Below are 27912 nucleotides of genomic sequence, written 5' to 3'. Positions count from 1 at the left end.
GTCTGTCCAACCAGATTCTGCGTCACAGCATCACGCAAAACTGGCTGAACAAAATTGAATGAAATTTTGGCAGTACTTGGGTATTTGACTGAACTTAAACTTGCGGCATAAATTAAATCAAAACGTTAAGGAGAAGTGAAGTTATGAGCAGTTATGTGCCTGATTACAAACCAGATGTTTAACAAACTCACACAAACTGTGGGCGCGTCTTAAATCGACCGCTGAACAGAATTTATTGAACCTTGCAGTACCTGCACCATAAGTGAAATCAAAATGTCGAAAATGCTGTACAGAAAGACAGGCAGACATGGAATAATAATATCACTGATTACATTCAAGCTAATCAGATTATTTTTAGCTTTAACCTTCTAACTATTTTTACAAACCCTTCCCGTCAACGACAGGTACTTCCGCTAGTTATAAATAAAAAGTAATGCACTTGGATTCCTATGATCTAAATTTGTTTAAAAATAAACATTTGACACCAGACAATTTACTTAACTTTGTTTTATTGGAAGTGAAGTGAAATTTCCATTCGACTACAAAACGATGTTTGTGGTGTTTTCACTGGACTACACATGGCAAGCTCTGAACTATGTGTCAATCAACATCCAGAATAAAACTGTACATTATAAGCCACTCAGTTTTAAAAATAAAACTGTTTTAAAAAAAATCTTCAAAAACACAAAAGAAAAAATCGAGACTGAAGATGAGACTCAGATGATCTGAAAGACTTGGAGTTATCACGATGAGTCAAAAAAAAAAACAACCCTCTGAGAGGTCAACTGGAGGCAACGCACGTGTACGTATATGTGTCTGTGTTCACACTGCCTGACAGTAAAGACCATCCATGGAGAGGAGGGAGCTAGGAAGCCATCACTGGTGGAACAAGGAACAGTTACAAGAGTCCTTAAAAAGAGTAGGGGTTTTGTTTGAAACTCATCGGATGCGCTTCTGCTGCCTTGCGCGGTAGATGTCATTGACTGGAGGAGCGATGGCTCCTTTTTCCTCCTCGTCATCCGAGTCAGCGTTAGGCCTCTTCAGTGATTTGTTACTTAGTGCGTGGTTTTCAACGGGCCCGTTTCCCTCTCCGGGAACATCGCCACGGCTGCCTGTGATTAACTCCACTGCAGCTTCGACACCTAAACACACAGGACATCGAAGAGAGACGTGAGAACTTTACAGCACAGGATTAATTATAGCGAGATTACTCTAACAAGATATTCTGATTGCAAACCGAGATCTCAATCAAAAAAAAAGAAAAAAAAGAAAAAAAAAACTGAACATGCAATGAACAGTCTAAAGAACTTGAGAATACTAACCATCCAACACGAACACTTTATTAAATACAAAGACACTTAAATAATAGGGTATATAACCCTAGTAATAATATACACCTGACCCCCAGACTATACTACAGTGCAGTTTCTACTGACTGTTTACTGTTTAAACTATAAAACCTAATCAACGTCTTCAACCAGGAAGAATTTTTGGCAAAACGATTCCTCATATGAGAAGGGTACAAGTATATACAGTATATAGACAATAAAGTTGGGAGAAAATGTCATGTCCTCATATGAGGACATGCAGGTCTCAAAAGGAGAACTAAAAATTAACATGCACAAGCCAACACCACCAACAATCACCAGAAACATCAAACCTTTTCAAACAACGCAGCCTCAACACCATCACATCAGACTTCACCAAAACCTGTGACATACTGTAGGTACCTAATGACATCAACGTGGATATTTTACATTTAAAGCACTTGGAAGACGCACTTGACAAGCGTGATTTGAATTGAGACAATATAAAAAACTAATCCTAACAAACCACCATTGGGCATCAACATCAAAATTCATTACTTAACACTCAACAACAATTCTTCTTATATCCATAACATTTTCCAAGAAAAAAAAAAGGCACAACCCCATCAGTAATGGCAGATATGCACTAGCTGTTTTGTTAAGCACTTTCATTTATGGTCAAACTCCAAAACTAAATACTGTTTGTATGTAGTTTCATACGTTTCCATAAATGAAGCAAGCTGCTAACGTTCTCGAGAACGTCCTAATCACACCTAAGGGGCTATCTATGTTCACATTACCTGACTAAAGTGACTCAAACCTAATTTTATTAACACTAATGTGACACATCAGATTTTTTTAGGCCTTGGTCTTAGATCAGATATACATCTCATATCTGGTCATGCTGCTTGAATAAGAACAGTTAGATTGGAATTCATGTGACGTTTTGCCTCTGTACATGTGTAGGGCGTCGATATCATCGGTCAGTACCGGCAGCGTGGGGATTTCATAGCAGCGCTATCAATAGCTGCTAAAGTGAGCCACGTATCTTCCTTCCTTCTTCTGGACGTCTAATCCAGCTAGCTAACTGCTCGTCATCCTGCAGAGCAGAAGCCCCAAGCATACTTTTGCAAAAAAAAATTGCACGTTTTAACCCAGATGAAGCAAACTCGTCCATCTTAGAATCAGATAAAAGTTGCTTGTAATGATGAAAGTGAAACCTCATGAAATCTGATGCGACCAAAAATCCGAATTGAGCAATGCAGCTTGTGATGTGAAGGTAGCCCAAGTGCACCAACAATAACTTCTTTAGTTTCTTGAAAAATATTTAAATTGCTATAAACTTAGTCTGTTTGGAGTACGTACTTTCTGGCAGAGTGCATCTTCTGAACGTCTCGATCAGCTCATCCACCTGGACGAACGGACCCTGTGAGGGAAGGAAAGATTTCCATAAAAACATTCATGGAAAACTGAAGATCAGATGATACACTTATACAATAACAACAAATCAAACAGATTTAAGATGTGCCTTTAATATACTTGAGTTTAACTTGATAATTAGCTAATTCGATCCATTTTCCTGTACTTCAGGAAGTACGATGCATGGTGACCATAGAAAGGTTCAAACTGGGATTTTTTCACTTTTACCATTAGTGAAACAGGAATTGATCAATATTATATGTTTTAACAAACACAATGGTCATTAAAGGTGCATAGTCAAATCTGACAGTAAAATAAGCATACATACACATTTTACCAGTTTCTTTATTCGCAGGTAATTCTATTATACATCATGGTTTCATAGCATGTATGACTACTAGGGAGGTTATTTCGGTCCGTCCACACGCCATACGGTACATTGGGTGATGCATACTCCACCACCTTGGAGATATATCCGTCGTTTCAAAGCTCGAACCCCAATGGTTGGTCATGTAATATGGGCAATTTGACAACGCCGGAGGAGGAAACCCAGAGGAAACCCACCAAGCGTGGGGAGAACATGCCAACTCCATGCACACAGACCCACTCGGGAAACAAACCCTGACCCTGGAGGTGCAGGTGTTATGTGCTAAAATCCCCCCCTTCCCCCACCCCCACCCCCACCCCCTGCTACGGATTGTCCCTACTACATAATCTCTATCAAATATTATATTAGAACATAAATTCATAGGTTTATTATTATCAAATATGATATTACTATTATAATAAACCAACGTATAAGCTGTCTGGACCATTAATACAAATTCTCATATAATATATATTTTGTGGCACATTTATAATGGCAAATAGTAATGAAAGACAACTCGCTGGTAAGCGCTGTGTGTGCTCAGATGTGTTTCAACACAACCTTAATGAATAAAGTCTATCACTGTCTGACTGTTGCACTATAGTTGGCTATACTCACTGTAAAACAATTTGGAGGAGGCAGCAGCTTCATGAGGATCACAGCAGCAGGAGGCACAGGAAACACCCCTCCAGGAACAGGGTGCAGGCCAGGGGCTGCCACACACACACACCCACACACACACACACCCACACACAAAATGCCATTATAGAAGAGCACAGGATAAAGACATCAACAAGAAACTTGTACTATGTGTCTTGATCTAGAGCAAGTGACGTACAAACATAAGCTTGTACTTCACAAACCTGAATACTTTACACGTTGAATAATTTATAAACAGTTTATTTGCCCTGTGTAGTGTTATTAGTCAGAAGGCTGAACAGTAACATTAGGAAGGACATTTCAAAAGGTCATGGTGTTCCTTACGGGCAAGGTGCCGAGGCTGGAAGGGGATCATCTGGTTGGTGTCTGGTTTGGGATACTCCGGTTTACGATCTCCATCATCCTTCAGCGTCGGGACAGAAGGAGCGACAACAGCCTCTGGAATCAGAGAGGCGTATTTGGCCCGGGACACGTCCTAATAAACAGAACAGGACAATAAATTTATAAATTCGACCCTAATGAAACATGGTGTCTACAGAGTAGTCACGAATACTGTAGATCTGTGTGTTTAATATGCTGTGCTGCACCTGTCAGGCTACTAGCAACTAAATTAGTACACCATGTCTGTCTGGTACTTTATACAGTGATGATTGCAGAGACTCTGTACTGTCTTATCTTGAACCAGTATAGACAATCAGAAAAACTGAGGACCTATCATGCGTCAGACTTTCTTGTAGCCAGGGTCATTATTTAGCTCCGTCCAGTTTTGCCATTCTCTGGCAGCCATTTTTATTAGTGACTAACAGCTAACCTAGCAGTCTTTAGCCCTTTTTAAAAAGTACTAGGCTAGCCTTTAGTGGTAAGCAGTTTGATAAGGTCCTGAATATGGATGTATCCGTTCCTGAGTGACTAGTGAAATGCAATTCCTCACAGCGGGACTCGGAGGCAGTTAACTTGAAAGCTACAGACACTGAAACAGTGTGTATGGAAAAGGAGTGAAACAAAAAGAAAAACAAGCATTCCAAAATGCAGGCCTGTAGGGAAAATTAGCCGACACAAGTTGGAGACCTTCAAGTCTTATACAAACTTGTTTAAAAGAAAGCAAATAATCAATGATGGTTAAATGATTCTGTAGCGGTTTAGTGGTTAGCACTTGCACCTCCAGGGTCGGGGTTCGATATCAGTATATGTCGCTGATTGGCTGGATGGCACGTGGACGGACCAAAACAGGATGTGATTAAAGATTAGAGGGCGGGGCTTTCAGACATGGTCACTTTACAATACGTCAGATATTTCAAAACATCTGTGCAAATCATTACAAATGTCATGTGTTATGTTTGGCATGACTGGTAGTAGTAGTCTTAATGTGGGAGCCCCCTAGTGACTGGGAGGAATTGGATACGGCTAAATTAGGGAGAAAATCGGGGGAAAAAACAACAACAAAAAACTTCCTTTTTTAATTTAAGTCAATGGCTTTGAATTTCTAATTACTACTTATTTAAAAGGACCTCAATACCTGAAAACCATTATTTTTCCTGCTGCAGAATCTTAATGGAAATTATACATGAGGTATACATGTGGCTGCTGAAACACAGCGAGACAGAAAACAGGCTTAAATCGCACCTTGTACCCAAGCGCTTTGAGCTCGCTGGTGGAGCAGGGGTACAGATCCATGAACTTGTACCTGTCCACCAACAGAGCCGTCTCCTTGCCCTCGTACTCCTCCTTAAAAGCCAGGAAGCGTCTGCGCTCCACCTTCAGGATACTGGCCAGGTCTCCGATGTTACTCTCGAATGCTAAAAAGCGTGCCCAGATCTCCCTGTCAAATACACACACCGTGTTAAAACCACACAAAATCTTTTAACGTCCATTATAATGCATTGACACATAAGCAGTTACTCCTAATATGTTCTTCATTATTATTTATGACGACACAAAGCAAATAGCTCGCTAACCCAGATTTTTCAGGAGAAAGACTTCCGGAAGTGAGAACCCTCTCAAACAGGACTCTTGTATTGTTGTCCTCTGGGAAGAAAAAGAAATCAAAAGAACAAAATCAGAGACACTTTTGATCGAGTTCATACTGGCCTCCATGCTCACTTTAGGACATTTTTCAGGACGAAGCAGAAATGCATTTAATAGCCTAGCGACAAGATAGTTGCGGCTTTGTTTATGGCACTGCAAACACAATCTCTGCACTATCCACTCGGGTGGAGAGTTATATTGTCCATCTGATTTGACAAGAGGCCATCTGAAAATGCTTCAACCTTGACGAGTAAACATGTTATGAGTAACAGGGTCACAACAAGGGCAGAACTACAGTACATACTGACTAGTGCGTAGTTAGAGTTCAGATTCATATTCTTGAAAATGACCAATAAACATCTTTCAGCGAACACTGAAAGCACATGACCAACAAATCATGATGTTTGTGTCCTGACGCGAAGACCAAAAGAGGAACTTCGGGATGATAAAACGGGACATTTATGATATCCCCATAAGGATATAGAAGTGGTGACAACAAATATTTGTTGAAGTTTGTTTGGCAGCTGATCAGAGGAAACAGTGAGGACAGGTGTCCAAAAGAAAAAAAAAAAAAAAAGGCACACAACAAAGTGGTGGAAAAATGCACAGCTCTTACTTACCATTGAGATGAGAGAGGTAATCTATGTATGCCAGGATATACTCAGGGATGTCTCCGTATTTCTTTAATCCAAGCTCAAAGATCTTAAAAGCCACTGATTTGTCCTGATGAAGACACAAAAGAAAGACAAGTCAGTTCCGAAAAGTCAATGGACTTACTGCATATCCTAGGAATAGATATTCCCATGCATTTAGGATAAAAGACTAGTCGTTGTAGTTCAAACGTGATTTAAATGTTCGAAGGTTATTATTTTTAAATCACATGTTCAGGGACTTGTATGCCGCATGATCTACATAATACCAGTCTAATGAATGAATGAATTTTAAAATGTAATGTCATTTACAGAAGAAAAAAAAAATCACATCAACAAGGATATGGTGAAGCTTTCTATAAAATGTCTGGTTAGCATTTATTAGAAGAAACCCCCGGAGTCAAATAAACAGCTTGGCTTACAATGATATTTACAATTAATTACGCCCTCTAGTGTTCAGTATCTATCCAAAACATGGGTTCCAGTATGTGATGCCAGAGGTGAGCAGATGTTTCTAAATAAATGTCTGGGGGTTTTTTTTGTTGTTGAAGTTTTGGATATGAAGGCAAACTATGTACCCATGCAATATATATATAAAAATAAATAATAATTATTATTTTTAATGGAGCAGCACAGTGGCGTAGGGGTTTGCACTGTGGTTTCACACTGCACCAGGGTCGAGGGTTCGATTCCTGCCTCGCGGTCTGTGAGTGCATGTACTGTGCATGTTTTCTCCGTGGTTGGTGGGTTTCCTCCGGGTACTCTGGTTTACATCCATAATTCTAGTTACACTTACTGTAGACTAACTGGGAGTTGTAAATTACCCACAGTGTATCTGGGTGTACGTTTGTAGGTTGTAAGAAGTTTGAGGTCTTCATACAAGCAGTCATTGCTCTCTTAAGAAAAGTTATATTGCTGAAGCCAAGAGACATTGCAGTCAGAAATTGTTCACAAAGAGAGCTTGGATGGATAGAATGTCACCAAAAGAAGCCCATTCCTGTTCTCACTTACATATATATATATATATATATATATTTTTTTTTAGAAGATTTGCAGTTTGTTTAGCTACCGAGAACCCACTTATCCAAGAAAAAACCTCTGCCTGGGAAACTTAAATTACTAAATATATAGTCATCTGCTATACAAATCCCTATGAACGATGCAGTATTAGATGGATCACATCAATACACTCTGTACCACTAATTACAGATAATTAATCAACACTTTCCGATTAATCACATTCATGAAGTCGCCTGGCTCTGATATAAAACCGCTTCACGCTTGGGTCTAGGCATCACCTTGCTGCAGTAATACTCCATGAGAGCAGCCGTGACATAAACGTGATGTCTCGTCCTGACGTCCTCCCTGGCCTTCTTAAAGATGGAACGTCCAGACTTGATTCCCTCTGCTCTCCTGGCGAACTTCATGTACTGGATGTAAACCTGAGCAAAACATGCATTTCTCAAATGAAGCGGAATGACTTTCAATAGTTAAAACGATTAAAGTCCTTTTTTTTTTGTTGTTGTTGTTGTTGCTGTTTTTTAATAAAACGACACTCACCAAGGTTGGGTCGATGTCCTCTATGCCTAGGAGGCGGTTGTATATACTGTGCACTTTTTCATGTTTCATACGACTCTGTGGAACACACGGCACAGCGAAAATGATTTTTAAACTCGAGAAGCTTAAGATAATCACACGGGGTTAGACGTGCGATCAGAGGTAAAGACCTCACCTCTTCGTAATCGGCGAAAGAGAAATACAGCAGCATGTTTTTCTTTAGTAGAGTTGAAATGGCACGCTCGTAAATGTTAGCAGCCTCGTCGCTGAACAGCTTGGAGTTGTTCATGTCCTACGAAGACAAAGTGGGTATTTTATTGAATTTGCTTCTATTCTGATTGGTCAGAGAGCATTAAATAATTTCCTATAACAGCTGATATAATAGTGAACGGCATACTGTCAAACTGGACAGTCAAACTGGTTCGAGTCAAACTGGGACTTGTAATGAAATTACAGTCAAATGAAGGCATAAAATTTATTGATATTTATTGAAGATGACTTCAAAGCACAGTAGGTTTTTTCTTCTCTTAGCAGAAAAAAATATTTGAATGGTGCAAACATCTTACAGAGCAAGATCAAAAATTGACTTGCAGTAGAGACGCATCTGTCTGAGGGAACTGCACGCACACTATCATTCACAAACACCACTTTCACCTTACATGATCACATCCCGCATACAGTCCTGACCTCACCCCAAGGCAATCCAACATGTTTGGGTCATTATGGGAGTTCCTGGGAGGCCAGAGTTTCAGACATTAATCATTTCATCTGTTCATGGCTCCGACACACTGAGAAAACCTTCTACCTTGAAGGTACCCAAGCACTAGAGATAAGTGCATAAGTGTAATAGTGAATTATACAGAGAAATAAAGGTAGCTTTAGTTTTTTCTTCTGTTATTCTGCTTAGTCAAAAGAAAATCCCAGTTTGACTTGAAATCACAATTTACATGAACTCATAATAAATGCTTTATAGAGCAACAGACACATCTGATCATGGTGGAAATGAAAGTTAAGGCACAAACCCCTTTTTCTGCCAGCAGCTTGCTGGACTGTTCCAGATACTGGGCGGCTTCATACCAGACGTCAGGATGATGGCCGAGCACTAAAAGGCACTGCTCGTACGCGAACATCACTGTAGGATACACAATCACAGATACACTTTATGAAGTCAGATATCACACCATTGCTAACTGAGACCTTTAACTCTGGTTAAGGCTGACGTGGCTTCTCAATCTGTAACAGCTCCTCCGACTGCATCACAGTGCAGGGTATCGCACACGACTGAAAGAACCATCCACAATCTCCCATGAGCTCAATGACACCCGAGACCGTCTAGTGTCTCTCAGATGGTGGTGGAATCACCGGCTCACGGTTCTGTGATGGTCCCCTATTTTTAAATTTTATTGTATACAGGTTTATTGACCTCAACTATGCATTTAAGCTTGGAAAGGTTGGTACTTTACTTTGAGGACTACCTTAAAGCAAACCCTGATCTGCTCAGGTATCATGCATGAAGTGCTGGCTGAATGCTCCAGGTCAGTGATCTACATTATGCACTACGTTTTTTTTGACTTGATGACATCCAGGCTGGGTTTAAACCACGTCGGCATTTTATCATTTTTTCCACTCCAACACTCTTAGGTGCTTAGATTGTCTACGTAAAACATTGTTTACCGACAGTCGGCCTAGTCACCTCGTTTAGTGATAAGTGTTTGGTCTTCTGTGCGTAGCGGGTTGCTCTTCTCCCACTGGATGTACTTCTTCCACATCTCCACCTGCTGCGCTTCCTGAGGAGAGTTTTGCGGGGGCACAGAGGGCGCGTTTCGGTCCAGCCCCTTCATCACCGTTTCGTACTCCTACAAAACGGGTCAAGCAACCATAACGAGATCCGAGTTATATGAATGTCAAAACGAGGAGTTGTGGAGAAATTGTGTTTATAGCTAAAGCGCCCACCTTTGCGACCCTCCGAGCGTTCATGTAGTCTCTGCTGCGATCTTCAATCATCTTTTTGGCCAAGTGAATATTAATGCCCTTTAATATGTGGGGGGACAAAAACACAAAAGAGGTTTATTGTGTACCACATACAGTAATACATAATGCATATGTCTAAAGAGTCATACAATCATTACACAGAAAACAGATCTTCATGCAGACAAACACGTTGTCTACACTGTTTAATCCTGTATACAAGGTCAAGAGGGACTGGAGCCTATCCCACACAGCCACTCACACCTGACTGGCATATTGGGAAGGCCAATTAGCCTACGCTGCATGTCTTTGGACTGTGGGAGGAAACCGGAGTACCCGGAGGAAACCCAGCAAGCACGGGGAGAACAAAAACTGCATGCACACAGAGAGGGGAATCGAACCTGGACCCTGGAGGTGCAAGGCAACAGTGCTAACAACTACACCACTGTGCCGCCTGTATGCATAGAAACTGAATGTATTATTAAAGAAGACTATAAAACTTCATACCTATTCATGCATTAAATCACAAGATTCGATACTGACCCTGATAAAAGGTTCCTTCACTAACGACCTCTCACCTCCTCATATTTGCTGTAATCTCTCCACAGCTGCTCGATGTTGATCATGGGATTGACGCAGCCTCTCTGATATACCCGCCGCACAGCCGTGATCCGCTGGTTCTCCGCGTACGAGCCCACGGCCTCACTATAATACAGACCAGAGAGATCAAACCGTGCTGAACAACAACAACAAAAAAAATTATAATAATAAAGCAAAAGTGGTTTCCCTAAAGTGTAGCGTACTTACACTCCTTTGAGAAAGTTAATGTAGTCCACCCAAATCTGCAGAGACAGCAAAACATGCAAGTATGACATCAGTGATATAGAAAATATATTTTTTTTTTTAAAATCAACACTCGGCAGCCGAAGAGACACTCACCTGGTATGACATGATCTCCATACCGATTTTGTCCAGGGCAAAATCATACGCCTGTGCCATCTTTTCCCTGATAAACGTACGCAGTGATTAGGATCCATATACTGTACATCGCTATAGATCGTCAGTAAGCTGTAAGCAGTAAGCTAATGTCCTGTGTCCTTTTGCATTCCGTTTTAACATACGGCACAGAAATCACATACTTGTAGCTGGGCAGCTTCCCTTTCGTCTCTCGTACGTACGAAAGGTAACATTTCCACAGGTCGATATGTAGAACCTTCATGAGGCATCTCTGAAACAACTGAGCAAGAAGAGAAAAAAGGAAAATCGGGTCACCTTAAACTCAGGAACTTAGGGCATTAAGTGGGTCATTCATACTAAGCATTAAAATCACCCAAATCCGAAGATTATTACTTTTTTTCTAAATATTTAATAATCATTTTCAAAAAGTCTCGAGTCACTTCTCACCATTTTTTTTTTTTTTTTATATTTGGCTTTCAAACCTTTATTGATTTCTTATTAACCCACCCAAAACAACACACCAAACATTTACACACATTAAGCAATAAACAGTAGTGTTAGCACTGGCTGAATCGGTTAAGGCACTGGGATCGGAAGGTTTGGGGTTCAAGTCCCAGCACTGGCAAGTTGCCACTGTTAAGTCGTTGTGCAAGGCCTTAACCCTTAGCACTCTGGATATGTAAAAAAACAAAGTCATTTATCTGTGGTACGTGTGACCAATAATGAAAAAATGATTATTAGTAGGAAAGAGTGGCAAGACAAGGGCAGGATAGTCTGGTGAAAGAAAACGAAAAAAAGCAGGTCAGGACTTGGGTCTTGATTGTTCAAGTAAATCCCACAAAGGGAAAGGACTCATTCAGATTTGTTCCAAAGAAAGGAAATTAGCCACTTGTTCCAAACCCATCTTTAGAGTTTTTATCCATTTCTTTGCTAGATAAGTGATGAAATTTTATAGACGTGAATAAATCAGAAGGAAGACCTAGTGATGATTTACAGTTTTTTTTCTATTTTTTTATGTAGTCCTGAGGAATAATAGTTCTGTAGGCTTCCTGAAGGACCTTTCTGCTTCTCATTTTCTGTCCAGTGCCTGTACCTGACCAGTTTGAGTGGAATGTTTTCGTTTGTTAAGCCACACAGTGACCTATAAACCAGTTAACTTAAGGCATGAACCAGTGAGAAACAGGTGCAGATGATGACAGATGATCAGGCCTGGTGATGACGAGAGGGGAAATGAGGATGCTGCTGGGGTTGTGACACAAACAAGCCAAGTTCATTCAAACCTACTTTATTTCGTTTAATATGAGGAAGTGAGGGCGGCTCAAGACTTATGCACAGTACTGTATGTCCTTGGAAAAAGACATTAAACAAAAAGGCACGGACAACCCAGATTCTTATAACATGCACTTTGCACTCGTACCCAAACTTTTTCCCTTCTTTTTTCAATCAGACAATTAAATTAATTGTTTAATGCATGACTAGACATAACAATTGCTGCAGTGTCTGTAACTTGTCTGTGTTAATGTTTTTACCAGAAACATCTTATAAGCTTCGGGAAGACACCATTTAATATGTTATCTTTCTTTTAGTAATACCTTATTCACAGTAACATAAGACAACTGTTGTGATAATATTAATTCATCTGTCAATCATTCATACCACATATTCTACATGCGGTCACAGGGGCCTTGCAACCTATCCCTAGGAACCCAAGACACAAAGTACATCATAATATCCACGTACACTTGTAAAATGAAAATGATGATAATCTTGAGCATAACGATAATCGATTGTATGACTTGTCCCTCCCTTAAAAAAAAAAAAGGAAGTAAATCCAGAGGTTAGTGAATGGACAAATGTTTATAGCAGTTATAACCTAAGTGATAACTGGAACACGTTCTCACACACGTTCCATAAAAGCAAACATCCTTGTAAACCTATGATGTTTGGCAATAAATAAACAAATTTAATCATCGCCAAATAATGGTGGCATAAGACAAATAAAATATAGGGAAATTAATTTACCAGAACATTCCCAGAACAATTACTTCCCTTTTTTTTTTTTTGGTTATGACTTAAAATGCAAGATAAATTCAAATGTTTGTGCGCCACGTTCGAGACAGACAGATCACCTCCCAATGCCAAAGCATTCAAGCTATATTAGCAAACAGATTCAGGCTTCTTAAAGGATTTTTTTTTTTAAATAGTGTCCCACTTTTTCCTCATTGCGAAATATAGTATACAGTATGTGGCAGCAAATAAGGCAAAGGTTACTTTTGTACTTCTTCGCTGATTTTTTCTCTTATATTCCATTTCTTTAATAACTTAACACAGGTTAAAGCTCCAGCTGAAATACCCCATAATGCTTTTATTTTTCTCCAAACCTTGAACTCCTCCTTCAAATGCACCGTGTTAGCGTCTATGCAAAATGACCTGCTGCTGAGCCACACCCCTCGAATGAATAGCAGAGTTCAGCTACAAGCCATAGAAGGAGATGATCTTTTATGAGGTCACATTAGGAGGGAAATCTAATTGGTGTGTTAAAGCCTTGGCTAATAAAAAATGTGAAAAAAAAAGATCAAAAAGCAGGAACGTTTAATTCTCTTGAAATCTTTACCCTTTTAAAAAAGTGAATTTTGGGGCATAAAACAGTGCGGTGAAAAAGTATTTGCCCCTTCCATAATTTAAAAATGATATATACATTTTTTTTCCCCTCACATATTTGTCACAGTAAAATGATTTAGATCAACAAAGTAATTTCAATATTACACAAAGATAACCTGTGCAAATACAAAATGCCATTTTAAATGATTTTTATGAGTGTCTGGACATCAGTTCATGACTTTAAGCTCAAGTGCACACGGGTTATAATTGGCAGGACAATAATCTGAAACACGCCAGCAAGGCCACCTCTAGGAGGCTCACTTTTTTTTTTTTTTTTTTTAAAACGGCCTAGTCAAATTCCGGACTTAAATCCGATTGAGACGACCTTAAACAGGCCGCACATGCTCAAAAACCTTCAAAAGTGGCCGAATTAAAACAATTCTGCAAAGAAGAGTGGGCCAAAATTCCTCCACAGCGATATGAAAGACTGATGACTGATGCCAAGGACGACACAACCAGTTAAACCGTGAGCTCACTGGATCGTCTTTAAGGCTTACCTTTTCAACTTTGTCGTAGTTTTTTGCCTTGATCTGTGGACAGATTTCAAAACCGATGTTATTAAAGCACGATTCTGCTTGAGCAAAAAAAGAATGGTCATATCGTCATCACATACACTCTAGCACACTAACACACACATTTCCTTTAAGATCAACAATGTGAAATTCATACAAATCCCCATTAATCACAACACACAGCCTATAAAAAATCTTGCATCGGTTTTGCTAAAAAAAAAATAATTAAAAAAAAATCCTCAAGTTGTTGAAAGTGAATAAAATAAAATGAATATAATGGAGTATTGGTGCCCTGGGATGAGCCTAAACCTCTCGAATAGCAGCCCGGCTATTTTGCACGTCTTGAGATGATAAAATGTAATGTCAGGACGCCTTGAGCTCTGGATCATTTATTTGGCTATGCTCACAGAAGCAGGGTACTAGCAATTTAAACAGGTAACCCACTTCCATTTTTCATTCTGCCACAACCTGCAACAGCAATAAAGTGGGAACCGGGACAAGAATGCCACCTGATGTCTGAGAGCAAGGAAGTGTACAAGACAGTACACAAGACAAAAAGGAAGGACCTTGAATGATTGTCATAATACACCCAGGATGCAGTTTTGTCAGTATACAATTTAACCTTTCGGGAAAAAAAAAAAACGGTACTTAAAAAGCTTTGTACTGAATATAAATTTCACATCTTGAATTTGTGACCTGGTTGGTTACGGTACGATCTGAAAGAAGCCATTTTACAGCACTGAGATGTGATGTAATACGGTTCATATCACATTAGCAAAGAGCGTATGTCACTAAATCACGGCCAGAATAAGCCTTAAGCCTGAAAAAGGAAATGCACACAATTTCATAACACAAGTACACAAATCAAAAATAACCGACAATCAGAAAGCAATCTATTACTATGCAAATTTTGCATTGCATGCAAAATAAACGAGGGCTGTTTCATAAAAAAAAAAAATTAAGAATCTCAATGGCCTCAAACTGCACGTTACCTTTTTTTAAAAAATTGTTTTCTATCTTACTAAAAGCATTAGTCTAAAAAATTTCTTTCCGTAGTTTGTCTAAAAGATAATAGCTCCAAAATAAATAATAAAAAACTGTTCTTTTTTTTGAAAAGGGAAGGAGACTTATTTAGAGAAATCCAATCCTCTCTTCCACACACAGACACACACACGCAAAGGCAGTCTGTCAGACACAAAATTACAGCCCAATAATTCAACAAATCTTTTTGTTTCTCAACCAGTTTTATTAGAAAAGAAAAAAAAAATCAACTTTGTAATTTGCCAAACATGCATATCCAGAGTTAGGAGGGTAAAAACAGACAGGACTAAAAGTCATAAAGATAATATATGCTTCTTTAAAAACAAAAAAGATCCTGTTTTTTACCAGGCTTTTTTTATTTTTTTATAAGCCATTTATCCTGACACATACTTGTTTAAAAGGCATATTTTATGTACAGTATATGTAGCTGAGTAATATTTTAGTTAAGCCGGCACAGGAATTGTAAGAGATGGCATAAAAAGAATTGTGAATTACACAACGTATGCATTAAGGGAAGAAAAAAAAACATGAAAAAAAATAATTACACTGAGTTAAATATAATGCCTGTTTACTACTTCTTGATTGCTGAATGATGCATGACCACCAAAATATGTATATTAAAAAATTAGGACAGACATTTCTATATGCAAGCGCTCATAAAGAAAAAAAACATGAAAATTTAATAAATAAATTAGTTTTTTTTTAACCTTTAGAAAAAGCAGTGAAGCCAGCCCAGGTGATATTCATATTTATGTCAAATTGATGTTGATGAAGTTACAGGAATTATACATGTGGAATAGCACAAAGTACATTATTTGTAACAGATTAATAATTCAATACAAAGGTGAACTATGATTTAGATTAATTTAAAGAATGATTGTCTATATAAATGTTAAAATATATTCATATTGTGATACAAGTAAGAATTTTTGATATGTCCTAATACTAATCAGCTATTGCTTTTTTTTATCATCAGTCAAAAGTGAGTGCTAGTGAGCAATTAAAGACGGTCAAATATTACGGTTAAGTTTGAACAAACATTAAGGTTCAAATGCACCACTTGATAAGACTATAACTTAATGGTTTCTTGAATTTCACTTTTTTTTAAATTATTATTATTGATAGGACTATTGATTAACTCAATTAATGTTGCAGATCAGACATAAAATTCAAAGCTTGGAGTTACGACTACACTGTTGTTTTTCCTTTTATTAATATTATTAAACCAACTAAGCGCTCAGTGTATATCCATTCTGTCCATCTGTTTCCATTCAAACTGGAGGACAGCAGGTTCCATTGATGGAGTTCAAGAGACAAGAGACTATTGAGGCTCATCTACTCCATAAATTAGTGTATGAAATCTGTTAACACTACATGGCTAAAAGTTTGTGGAAACCTGACCATCACATTTAGGCATTTGGCGGACACTCTTATGCAGACCGATTTACAAAAGTGCTTTCAAGTTTTTTGTCCCTTTTTGTTGGGGGGGAGGTTGGATACCCAAGAGATATCACATCCACATCTGGGGCCACAAACTCAGTGGAAGCACAGATTACACATTAATATTTCAGTTTAGAGCCCCAAACTCCAAAAACTCCTGCTCCGAGGTCCACGGTGTGCCAAGTTTGGAGTGGAAGAGCTCAAATCAAATATCCTGAACAAAAGCCCTGACCTCAAACCTAACCGTTACCAAGGTTACACTGGAGCTATCCACCATGTCTCCCCACCCAACCTCACTCACCCTCTGCGGCTGCATCGACAAATTGTTATAACAAGACTGAAAAATTACAGGAAAAGCTTCCCAGAAGTAAAGAGTGGGGGTTATTAAAACATTAAGAGGAGCACTAAATCTGGAACAGGATGATAAAAAAATAAATAAATAAAAAAGCACATTATGAGCATGATGGTCATGTGTCCACAAACTTTTGGCCTGGCCATCTACTGTATAAGCCAATTTAAAAATATCTATATAATTTGTGCCAAATATGAACGCTTTTCTCTGAAGACACTGTAAACAATGCTTGTTTGTTAGATGCAAGATACTTACCATGCTAGCTCACCCTCCCCACCGAAGCACCAATCATTAACCCCCCCAATTTGGTCACATGCAAACATGCAATCATGACAGGCACCACATACCAGGGAGGTAAGGGCTAACATGTGCTTTCTCCAAAACACATGAAACCAACTACCTTTTATTCTGCTTGTGCTGATTACGAGAGCAGAGGAACACGTGTGGAGGAACACACTCCACTCTGTCTTCCCTCTTCCAAAAGTACAAGACTGTCTTGAAGTAAAATAAGTGTACAGCTACCAGTTAGCATCAAGCACAAGATAGATTTAAATCACACACTCACCTCGAAGCAAACTGTTCAGGGTGCATTTTTATTAAAAAATATTGAGCAAATCTAAATTATGTTCCAACCTCAAACCTCTTCATGTAGTACGACACTGATGACTTTTTTTTTTCTTATTTTACGAATATTTTTTATATTTTAGGCAAGTGAGTGACCATGGATGCTTTTACACGTGTTAATCCAAATCAACGTAAAACTTAGTCCTTTACTTGGCTTGCTATTTGGTTTGGCTTCAGTATGGGTTTATTTGTCTAGTGATTTGTCTAGAAAAAAAAAAGGCTCAGAGTAATTTTACTGCACATATGAACTAGAAAGAAGGAACTAATACCATGCACAAAATAAATATATAAAAGACAGATAAAGTATATTCTTGTTTGGTGGTCCATATGTCCAAACCTTATTTTACACAGCACAAAAAAAAAATAATAAATAAAATAAAGTGACCACCTGGAGTTAACTAAGCAAATTAAGAGACTTCCTTTGGATAATTACTGCAGGTTCAGCTGGTAGCAAGGTACGTAACCCTAACTGATGAGTAAATAGCTTCTTATTTCTCAAGCAACCTTTTCAGAAGACTAATCCTGTGGTCGTGGCAAAAATGTTAGTGTTTCAGATGGGTCAAGTTATTGGCCTGCATCAAGCAAAGAAGGCGATTGCTGAAACTACTAAACTTGGGTTAAGAACTGTGAAACATTACTAAAATCTAGAAGGAAGGGATTCACAGCCATGCTAATAGCGAAAAACGTCACTTCTACACACACGTTGTGAAGATTGGGACTTAAAGGATTGGCACTAAACAGCTGTGTAGCCTTAAGCAAGTCATTTCCCAGTGAGGCTACTCTGGTGTGGAGCAATAGGGGAAAAAGGTCATGTGGTCTGATAAGTCCAGATTTACCCTGTTTCAGAGTGAAGAGGTAAATAAAGTGTTGCACCAACCATGCCTAGTGCCTACCGTACCAGACTGTGGGGGCAGAGTTACCACTTCTGTTGGTCAGGTCTAGGTTCAGCAACGTTATGCCCACAAAAAAAAAAAAAAAACTTAAGTAAGCCGGAAACCTGAATGTACTGATTTACCAGGTTCTTCCAATTTTTTCTTCCTTGATGACAAAGGCTTATTTCAAGATGACGATGCCAGGATTCATCAGCTCAAATTGTGAAAGAGTGGTTCAGACAGCACATTTTCTCACATGAACTGGTCACCAGAGTCTAGGCCTTAATCCTATTAGGAATCTTAGGGATGTGATGGAGAAAAACTTTACGGTGTGGTTCCACTCTTCAATTATCAATAAACGTTCTGTGCATAAGACTTTGCATAAGCTTAACAATAAAAAAATGATGCCAAGGTTGTACTCTGAGCAAAAGGTGGTCCAATAAAATATAAGATGAAAAAGGTTTTTGATTGTGCAGTCTATCCACACATGTCCAAAAATAATAAAGTGGACGCAAAACACATGGCATGTTGGAATGACATTGTGCAGTTTGGTCAATCTGGAGCTAAATTGCTTTCCTGACTAGACTAGAGATTTCCTGACTGAGATTGCATCGCTCAGATGCGACTGCTCCAAGAACCACCCTGGGTAGGAAAACACAAGAGTTCCACTGTATGTAAAAGCACCCTTACACATGCAGTTTGCAAAGTGATAAACTGGTAGCTTCAGGTTAAATCTAAAGGACTAGACAAAAATTTTTTTTTTAAAAATCATGTCTTGGTGGGTATGGAGTACAAATGTGTAAATATTTTCTGAAACTTTTTTCTAAACTTGAAGGTCATGTGCCTCAGAAGTACAATGTATGGAACTTTATTATTCTTTGAGGGGGGGACTACGATGAGATGTAACTCTTGCATAAAGTTAGTATAACATTTCCTGTAACTAAAATTAGCCAAAGAACAAAAATTGATGTTAATATGCACAGTTCTAACTTTCAGTGTTCACACAGATAATCCACAATGACCTCAAAGAAATGACACAGGAGGCAAGAAATTGACACAACAAGTGAATAAAAGGCTAAAGCACTCTGATACTATTAAAAGAGTTTTAATGCTGTTGCAGATAAAACATGCAACAATATGAACTTAACCTCAGAAAAATTGAAAAAGTAATAATTAAAAAAATAATAATAATGAGTACAAACCCTCCCTTCCCCAATACCACTGGCTTGAGGTGTGTGAAAGTCACATTGTTGATCCGAATATGAAATGAAATTCCTTGCACACACAAATAGAAAGGAGTAAGAAATAGAATATAAACCTCAGCTTCAATGTATAGCTTCCAGAATCTGCCTGAACTCGGGAACTGTGTGATAAGTCTTTCATACGTCTTCCTTGCTTTATCTATAGGTTGGTTCTAAAAGAAGTAAAATGCATTTACATACATTAAATATATCATGTTTATTTAAAGCAGGGTCGGATCGGCAAACCCGCCCCATCATCCTAGTTTCAACTCCCCGAATAAGTCACCCCAGGTAAAAAGGAAATGCAACCCTGTGTCACTAAACCTGTGCTTCTCGAATCAGTATGCTCCATGCGTCCAGGTCATACGGGTTTTCTTCCAACTTCTTCTCTGCCTTCTTGACCTTTTCGGGAATATACTCCGTAGCCTGGCGTGGAAACAAACATATAAAATGAAACCAACACATTAACCTTTTGCTAGAACATATGCATCACATATAAAGACCAATTTGGAGATGAAAACATAATAGAGTGTTCTTTGGTGAACTACACAAACATTCCATATGCATCAGAATCATGTGCTACTGCCAGACTGACGCAGGTGCAAGAATGAAAATCTTTGCTCTCTCATTTGTCAAAGCAAATACACTGCACTAGTTTTAATAACAATAGAGGAAGACCTGAAATCTTGCCTGGCTTGAAGTTCCCAAATTTTATCCTGGAGAACATTCAATCTTTGCTCTGATTGACTTCCGGGATTTCATGAGGCATGTTACAGCAAAAAAACACCAAGGGTGCTTTTATACCTGTTGTGTTTAGAGTTTTGCTACATTAATTCTGGTTCAGTTTGCCCCAGTTTGTTGGTTTGAACACAGCAGTGCACAATTAAATACGCTGGTCCTAAACCATATCGGTCCGGAGCCTGATTAATTATGAAGCAGTTAATCTGTTGTGAGAACAGATTATGTGGATCTGGATGTTCATCCTGTATTTACATTATAATAGTGTAACCATAGCAACAGCGGCAGCTCAAATGTACAGCCTACAGCGGACTCAAATATATAATTACACCACTTTTGTTTAAAAATTTACTCCAATCACATTCGACATAAAGACGAAAATATGGTTAGGAATTTGTTGGGGTTGTTTTTTCCCCCTTTACCATTCTACAAAAGTGAACCCAATTGAGATGCCAAAGAACTGGTTTAGGGAATCATTTAAACTGAAACGTTTAGCTTTACATGTTATAGCATGTCCAAGTTGTAGCTAGAAAATCATTTGTCACTGGCTAATGTTAACTTAATGTTCAGGAACAGATATGCAGAAAGCGATAAACAGCTCAAGGACAAATAGAATGGAATAGTAAATATGTAGTCCTTGAGGCTGAGCTAAGAGAGGAGTACACCAACACTGGTTGATGATCAAGGGTCCAAAGGGGGGGCACACACTTATGCACTCCTTCACCTATATGCTTTTGTATGCAAAAACATATAATTAAGAGTCATCCCATGTTTCTTTCACTAGCACAAAAATCGGCACCACTGCAGATGTAGATTTTAGTAGTTGCGCAGCTATGGAACTGCGCATGCGCACAGGCAACGCGTTTAATAAGCTAAGAGACAATTAATAGCCACACTTCTGATAGTGACGTTTTTGAGCTTCATTATTTACTCTCCTAATAAGCTTTTAAGCAACATTAGCATGCTAGCTAGGTTAGCCATGGTTAACAATAAGAATTTGTCGATTCAAATAATAATAAGAGCACGAGTTTTTGCAGTTTAGCTTATGGTATATTTTGATATAGGCTATATTTAGTTAGAGATTCCCGCTTTAGCGATAAACAACAGTTTGTCCCAGCAGACACTCCGCCCTGCTAAACCCCTGCAGCTTATTATAACCTAAACATTTCACTAGACGAAAACGTCTACATTTTACGAGGCAAGTAACTAACTTCTTTCTTTTTTTTCCAACACAGCGCGCAGTCTTAAACTGCACTGATTAATAGTTACCATGTCTGATTTATCCGAAGTGTAACTCTAACCCAAACAAGGCCGCAAAACATCAATGAATTACAACACTGGTTGAAAACAATATAACTCAAGAAATGCTTGTTTTTACCTGATCTGGAGCGACTTCTGCAGACATCATCAAACTGCAAACACGCAACTATTTCACTAAAATCTCCAAACGCACCTAAGAACACATTAATAACACAATACAAGGCTCTACTTCAGCATGGCCTCGAGCTTTCTTTATGCAGCTCAGAAAATGGCGAGTTTACTTCGGCTACTTCCGGTGACACCGGAAATGTAACATAGCATAAAGAGCTGCAGGTTTCGTCTCCGGTATTGATGTTAAATTTCACCCTGGCTTCAAAATATACGTTCAATATCAGAGAATTTAAAATAATTACTATATTATAAAAAATTCTAGAGTAGACTAAAGTTCTAAAACCCGATCTCAAACGTCCAATGAGGAACATGTTTGTAAGCGCGAGGCGTGTTCAATCAACCAATCAGACACCAGCTTTTTTTTCTTCTTTGTTTCAGGCGGGGATGTAAAAAAAAAAAAAAATAATAATAATAATTATTATTATTATTATTATAGTACTTTGCTAAAAACAATAACATACAAAGCAAAGAACGTAGCCAGGGAAAATAAAAGAAGCAGTAAAGTTCAGGAGCGGAGTTACAGAAAGAGCAGCTGGTACATATATGCTTTTAAATCTTAAAAATTTGACGGGATAATATTTATATAATAATTTAAATAAGATTTCTCTCATCTTGTTAATTATATTATAATATATTTTTATATGGTATAAATTGGTGGCTCAGTGGTAGGTTTCCTGTCCGCATATTTCCACTTCAAATGAAGATACTGTATGTTATTATCTCGAATGTTGATAAATCTGCCTACAGTCAGGTGACACACACACACACACACAAACACCACAAACACTGGCGGCAGGCCTAACGGAATTTCTGTTTCTGTTTCCATCAGTCTAAGAACCTCTGTAGTCCAACTAGGGACCGTGGAGGCCAATAGTGTCCACTGTATTTATTCCGATTTTATGACCGTGGTAGGACATCCGGGCAGCATTCTCATGCAGAATCACACACTATGGGCTAATTGGAAATGACAATTAGTCTAATCTGCAAACTGGAGTACCCAGGAAGAACACCTTGCAAGCACAGGGGAGAATATGCAAACTCTATATAGTTTGTTTTTTTTAATGTATATCAAATCACTAAAGATAAAGGGAAAAAAATTGGAAAGGCTTACCATTTACTTATAAGGAACTAGAGGTTCACCAGTTGTGCTGGTCCTGATGCTTGCATGCTACAATTATCTGCAAATAGAGTTTCAATTTGTTGCGGCTCTTTATGCTGTGCCAATGTTTTGGCAGCACTTACTCATGCCTGTGGTATGCGCTATGTGCGTTTCATGGTCTGATCCAGGGTTTCAGTCGCTCGTCATATGTGCCGTCGCTATGGACACTCTGCAGTCTGATCCGGGGTAGCTATTCAGTAGCTATGATCTTAGCCTGATGTGCCCGTTTTCGCCACTATTACATTTAGTGAGGAACACCTGTGACATGCTCACAGAATTATGACATATGACATAAGAGTAGCCTACTGTAGTGAGGAACTACTACTTTAGTAAGAAACACCTGTGACATCCAGAAGAACCCTTCTGAAGCCTGCATGCTACCATCACCTGGGAAAAGAATGTGTACTGAACTTGCTGCCGCTTCTCATGTTGCTCTAATGTTTCGGCAGCCCTTACTTCTGCCTGCCGTATGAGCTGTCGCAGCACAGTCTGATCCAGGGTTTTAGTAGCCTATGCAAAGTAAGGCACGGAAGCTGTCTTTGTTGCACTGGCCGGCCCTGATTATCACCTGTGACACGGCCACGGTATGACAAAAACTTATAATGTTGTAAAAGGTGATAATGATGCTACCTACTGTTACATTCAGTGAGGAATCCTGTGAAGCTTGTGTCAGAAACATCAACAAACATCGCCCGCTGTCCATAAAAACAAATAAACAAAACAAAATGTAAAAACTATTTTAAAAGATCTATGCAGTGCATTTAAGTATTTTTTAAACAAATGGATTATAATTTTAGTTATAAAAAACTAATCTTTTAAAAGGTTATATAGTATACAGCCCATTTTGTCATATATTTATGCGATTTTATTATTTCCCCTGTTTTATTATGTAGTATTTTTGCAGTTGTCTTTTTTATCTTCTTGCTGTTTGTTGTAATGTCATATATGATTTTGAAAAAGGTTATGTTAATAAAAGTACTCCTAGCAGCCAGGCAGCCCCTCAACCTTTGAGTTGAGACTTTGAAGACATTTGAGGCGGTAAAATTTTAAGTTAAAGCTCTTGTATTTAAAGTTATTTTGTATTATTTAAATGCTATGCTCGGGTTTTTAGGTGAGAAAATTCATGTAAGGAACTGGCTACATTTAATTAATAAATGTATATATGTTATAATGCAATAATATTTATAAAATCGTGATACTTATATAATCGTAATTTCTATTGAATCGGTACTGAGATATCGCGATAATCTCATATCAGGAGGTGACTGCTGATTCCCATCCCTAGCAGTTATAAATCTTCTTCTTTTTCTTTGTCTTTCGGCTGTTCCCTTCAGGGGTTGCCACGGCGAATCATTTGCCTCCATCTAACCCTATCCTTTGCATTCTTTTCTCTCACACCAACTAACTTTATGTCCTCTCTCATTATCCATAAATCTCCTCTTTGATCTTTCTTTAGACCTCTTGACTGGCAGCTCCAACCTCAGCATCCTTCTACCTATATACTCACAATCTCTTCTCTGAACATATCCAAACCACCTCAAGCTTGCCTCTCTGACTTTATCTCCAAAACATCTAACTAGGGTTATCGCTCTTATGAACTCATTCTTTATGCTATTCATCCTTGTCAAATCCTATCCTCCCAAAGAGAACCTCAACATCTTCAGATCTGCTACCTCTAGCTCTGCTTCCTGTCTTTTCTTTAGTGCCACTGTCTCTAAGCCGTAGAGCAGAAAGTGGTGAGGCCAGCGATGCTCTACGGCAGGGGTCTCCAAATCCAGTCCTGGAGGGCCAGTGACCAGCACAGTTTGTAATTCACCAACACCTAAACACACCCAATGAACCTAGTAATTAACAGATTAGTTAAATCACTGGCCCTCCAGGACTGGATTTGGAGACCCCTGCCATAGAGCATCGCTGGCCTCACCACTTTCCTGTACACCTTTGCTTTCATTCTTGCTGATACTCTTTTATCGCACAACACACCTGACACTTTTCTCCACCTATTCCAACCTGCCTGTACCTGCCTTTTTACCTCCTTTCCACACTGTCCATTGCTCTGGACCGCTGACCCTAAGTACTTACCGTCCTGCACCTTCTTTACCTCTGCTTCCTTAAGTATCACCGTTCCACTTGGGTTCCTCTCATTCACACACATGTATTCCGTTTTTCTGCGGCTAACTTTTCCAGAGCATAACTCCACCTCTCCAAATTTTCCTTCACCTGTTCCCTGCTCTCGCTACAAAGCACAATTTCATCTGCAAACATCATAGTCCATGGAGACTCCTGTTTAACCTCATCTGTCATCCTGTCCATCACCAGAGCAAACAAAAAAGGGGCTTAGAGCCGATCCTTGATGCAGAGCCATCTCCACCTTGAACTCTTCTGTCACACCTACAGCACATCTCCCCCTGTCTTACAGCTCTCATACATGTCCTGAACCACTCTAACATACTTCTCTGCCACTCCAGACTTCTCCAGACAGACTCCTTATACAATACCACAGCTCCTCTCTCGGCACCCTGTCGTACGCTTTCTCTAAATCTACAGACACACAATTTAACTCTTTATTACCTTCACTGTACTTCTCCACCAACAATATTGCTGCTCACAAATACTGACCTCTGCCCTTAACCTAGCTTCCACTTCTCTTTCCCACAGCTTCATTATATGGCTCATTACCTTTATACCTCTGTAATTGCCCCAGCTCTGCACATCTCCCTTGTTCTTAAAAATCGGCAAAAACACAATTCTCCTCCATTCCTCTGGAATCCTTTCACTCTCCAAGATCTTGTTAAACAAACTAGTCAGAAACTCTACTGCAACCTCTCCTAAGCACTTCCTTACCTTCACAGGTATGTCATCAGGACCAACAGCCTTTCCACTCTTTATCCTCTTTAACGCCCTTCTCACCTCACTTTTACTAACATATGCTACTTTTCTGCTCCACAACAGTCACCTCTTCTACTGTTTGTTCTCTTTCATTTTCCTCATTCATTAACTCTTAAAAGTACTCCTTCCATCTTCCCATCACCCTCCTTGCACCTGTCAGTACATTTAAATATCTACCTTAAATCACTCTAACCTGCTGCACATACTTCCCATCTCTATCTCTTTGTCTTGCCAACCTGTACAGATCCATTTCTTCCTCCTCACAATCCAATCTAGAATACAAGTGATCATATGCTCTTTGGCCTTTGCCATCTCTACCTTCGCCTTATGTTGCATCTCCCTGTACTTATGTCTACTACCTTCAGTCCACTCAATGTCCCACTTCTTCTTTGCTAACCTCTTCCTCTGTTTACACTTCTGTACTTCCTTGTTCCACCATCAAGTCTCCTTGTCCACTTTGCCCTTTCCTGATGATACACCAAGTACCCTACTTCCTGTCTCCCTGATTATATTGGCTGTAGTTGTCTGGTCAACTGAAAGCACCTCCTGACCACCCATAGCCTGTCTCAACTCCTTCCTGAAGAATACACAACATTCTTCCTTTTTCAACTTCCACCACTTTTTCCTCTGCTCTGTCTTTTTCCTCTTCACCTTCCTCACCACCAGGGTTATTTTACACACCACCATTCTGTGTTGTCTGGCTACACTTTCCCCTACCAATACTTTGCAGTCACTGATCTCTTTTAGATTACAACGTTGACACAAGATGTAGTCCACCTGAGTGCTTCTGCCTCCGCTCTTATATGTCACCGTATGTTCCTGCCTCTTCTGAAAGAAAGTATTTACAACTGCCATTTCCATCCTTTTTGCAAAGTCCACCACCATCTGTCTTTCTATGTTCCTGTCCTAAAGACCAAGCCTGCCTATCACATTTTCATCACCTCTGTTCCCTTCCCCAACATGTCCATTGAAGTCTGCACTAATCACCACTCTCTCATCTCTGGGGATTTATAAATCCCCAGATACCTCAGTGTTCACATCACGCAGGACCTGTCATAGTCCTATCACTTTAACGCCGTGGTGAAAAAGGCTCGGCAGCGTCTCTACCACCTCAGACGCTTGAGAGCCTTTTGACTGCCCTCCAAGGTGCTCAGAAACATTTAACCCTGCATCATAGAGAGCATCCTGACAGAAAACATCACAACCTGGTTCGGGAACAGCACCATGCAGGACAGACAGTGGGTGGTACGTTCAGCCGAGCGCATCATCTACAGCAAGCGGACCGTGGCCAGGAAGATCGTGAAGGACCTCAGCCACCCCAGCAATGTACTGTTCTCTTTGTTGCGGTCAGGAAAGCGCTTCTGCTCCCTGAAGGCCAACACAAAGAGACTGAGGAGGAGCTTCTTCCTGCAGGCGATACGGTCTATAAACCAGATCAATATTCAGGACTAATCATCTTTGCGTCTTTGCACAGAAATAGACACTTATGGACTTATTATTCATCTGTTCACTAATGCACAGATGCACATACCTCAGTACACTGTAGACCGGTCAATCATGGACATTGCACATTTGCACACTTTTTGGACATTTCCATTTTTATTTCCATTTAAATTTGCTATTTTGTTCTTTTGTACAGATAGGTTTCAGATAGGTTTTATATTCCTTATATATATATATATATATATATATATATATATATATATATATATATATATATATATATATTAAAGTTTTGTATTTTGTTCTACTTTCTTATAGTTTTAGCTGTTTATTTTTTTATTTCAGATATTCATTCCTCTTTCGTATTTCTTCTTAATTGTTTTTACATTTTTAAGATCACAGGCGATCGTATAAGCATTTCACTGCATCTCGTACTGTGTATGACTGTGTATGCGACAAATACAATTTGAATTTGATTTTAATTTGATAAATATATAAATATGCAGTTATAAATATATTGTTCAAGTCTAATTCCGTTCTTTTTTTACTAGCTATAATACATAACGTAAATAATAAATAATATAAATATATGTATTTTA

At 39.0% G+C, this 27912-nt stretch overlaps 1 protein-coding gene across 1 annotated transcript; it reads right to left on the bottom strand.

The window, feature by feature from the left end:
* Nucleotides 1-798: 798 nt before the first annotated feature.
* cstf3 (cleavage stimulation factor, 3' pre-RNA, subunit 3) lies at nt 799-21947 on the bottom strand. Its single transcript, XM_053500224.1, has 21 exons — nt 21770-21947; nt 19978-20079; nt 19731-19826; nt 14069-14101; nt 11093-11190; nt 10893-10959; nt 10761-10795; nt 10532-10658; nt 9939-10016; nt 9679-9841; nt 9008-9117; nt 8161-8277; nt 7989-8063; nt 7727-7870; nt 6399-6501; nt 5709-5778; nt 5377-5572; nt 4078-4228; nt 3712-3806; nt 2673-2733; nt 799-1142 (listed from the first exon to the last, which is right to left on the bottom strand). Exons 1-21 carry the CDS (start codon nt 21797-21799, stop codon nt 940-942), a joined length of 2154 nt encoding a protein of 717 aa, XP_053356199.1. The 5' UTR covers nt 21800-21947; the 3' UTR covers nt 799-939.
* Nucleotides 21948-27912: the final 5965 nt, after the last annotated feature.

The sequence above is a fragment of the Clarias gariepinus genome, chromosome 7, assembly GCF_024256425.1.
Source record: "Clarias gariepinus isolate MV-2021 ecotype Netherlands chromosome 7, CGAR_prim_01v2, whole genome shotgun sequence".
Classification (NCBI taxonomy): Eukaryota; Metazoa; Chordata; class Actinopteri; order Siluriformes; family Clariidae; genus Clarias; species Clarias gariepinus.
This window is presented reverse-complemented; position numbering and strand designations above follow the sequence as displayed.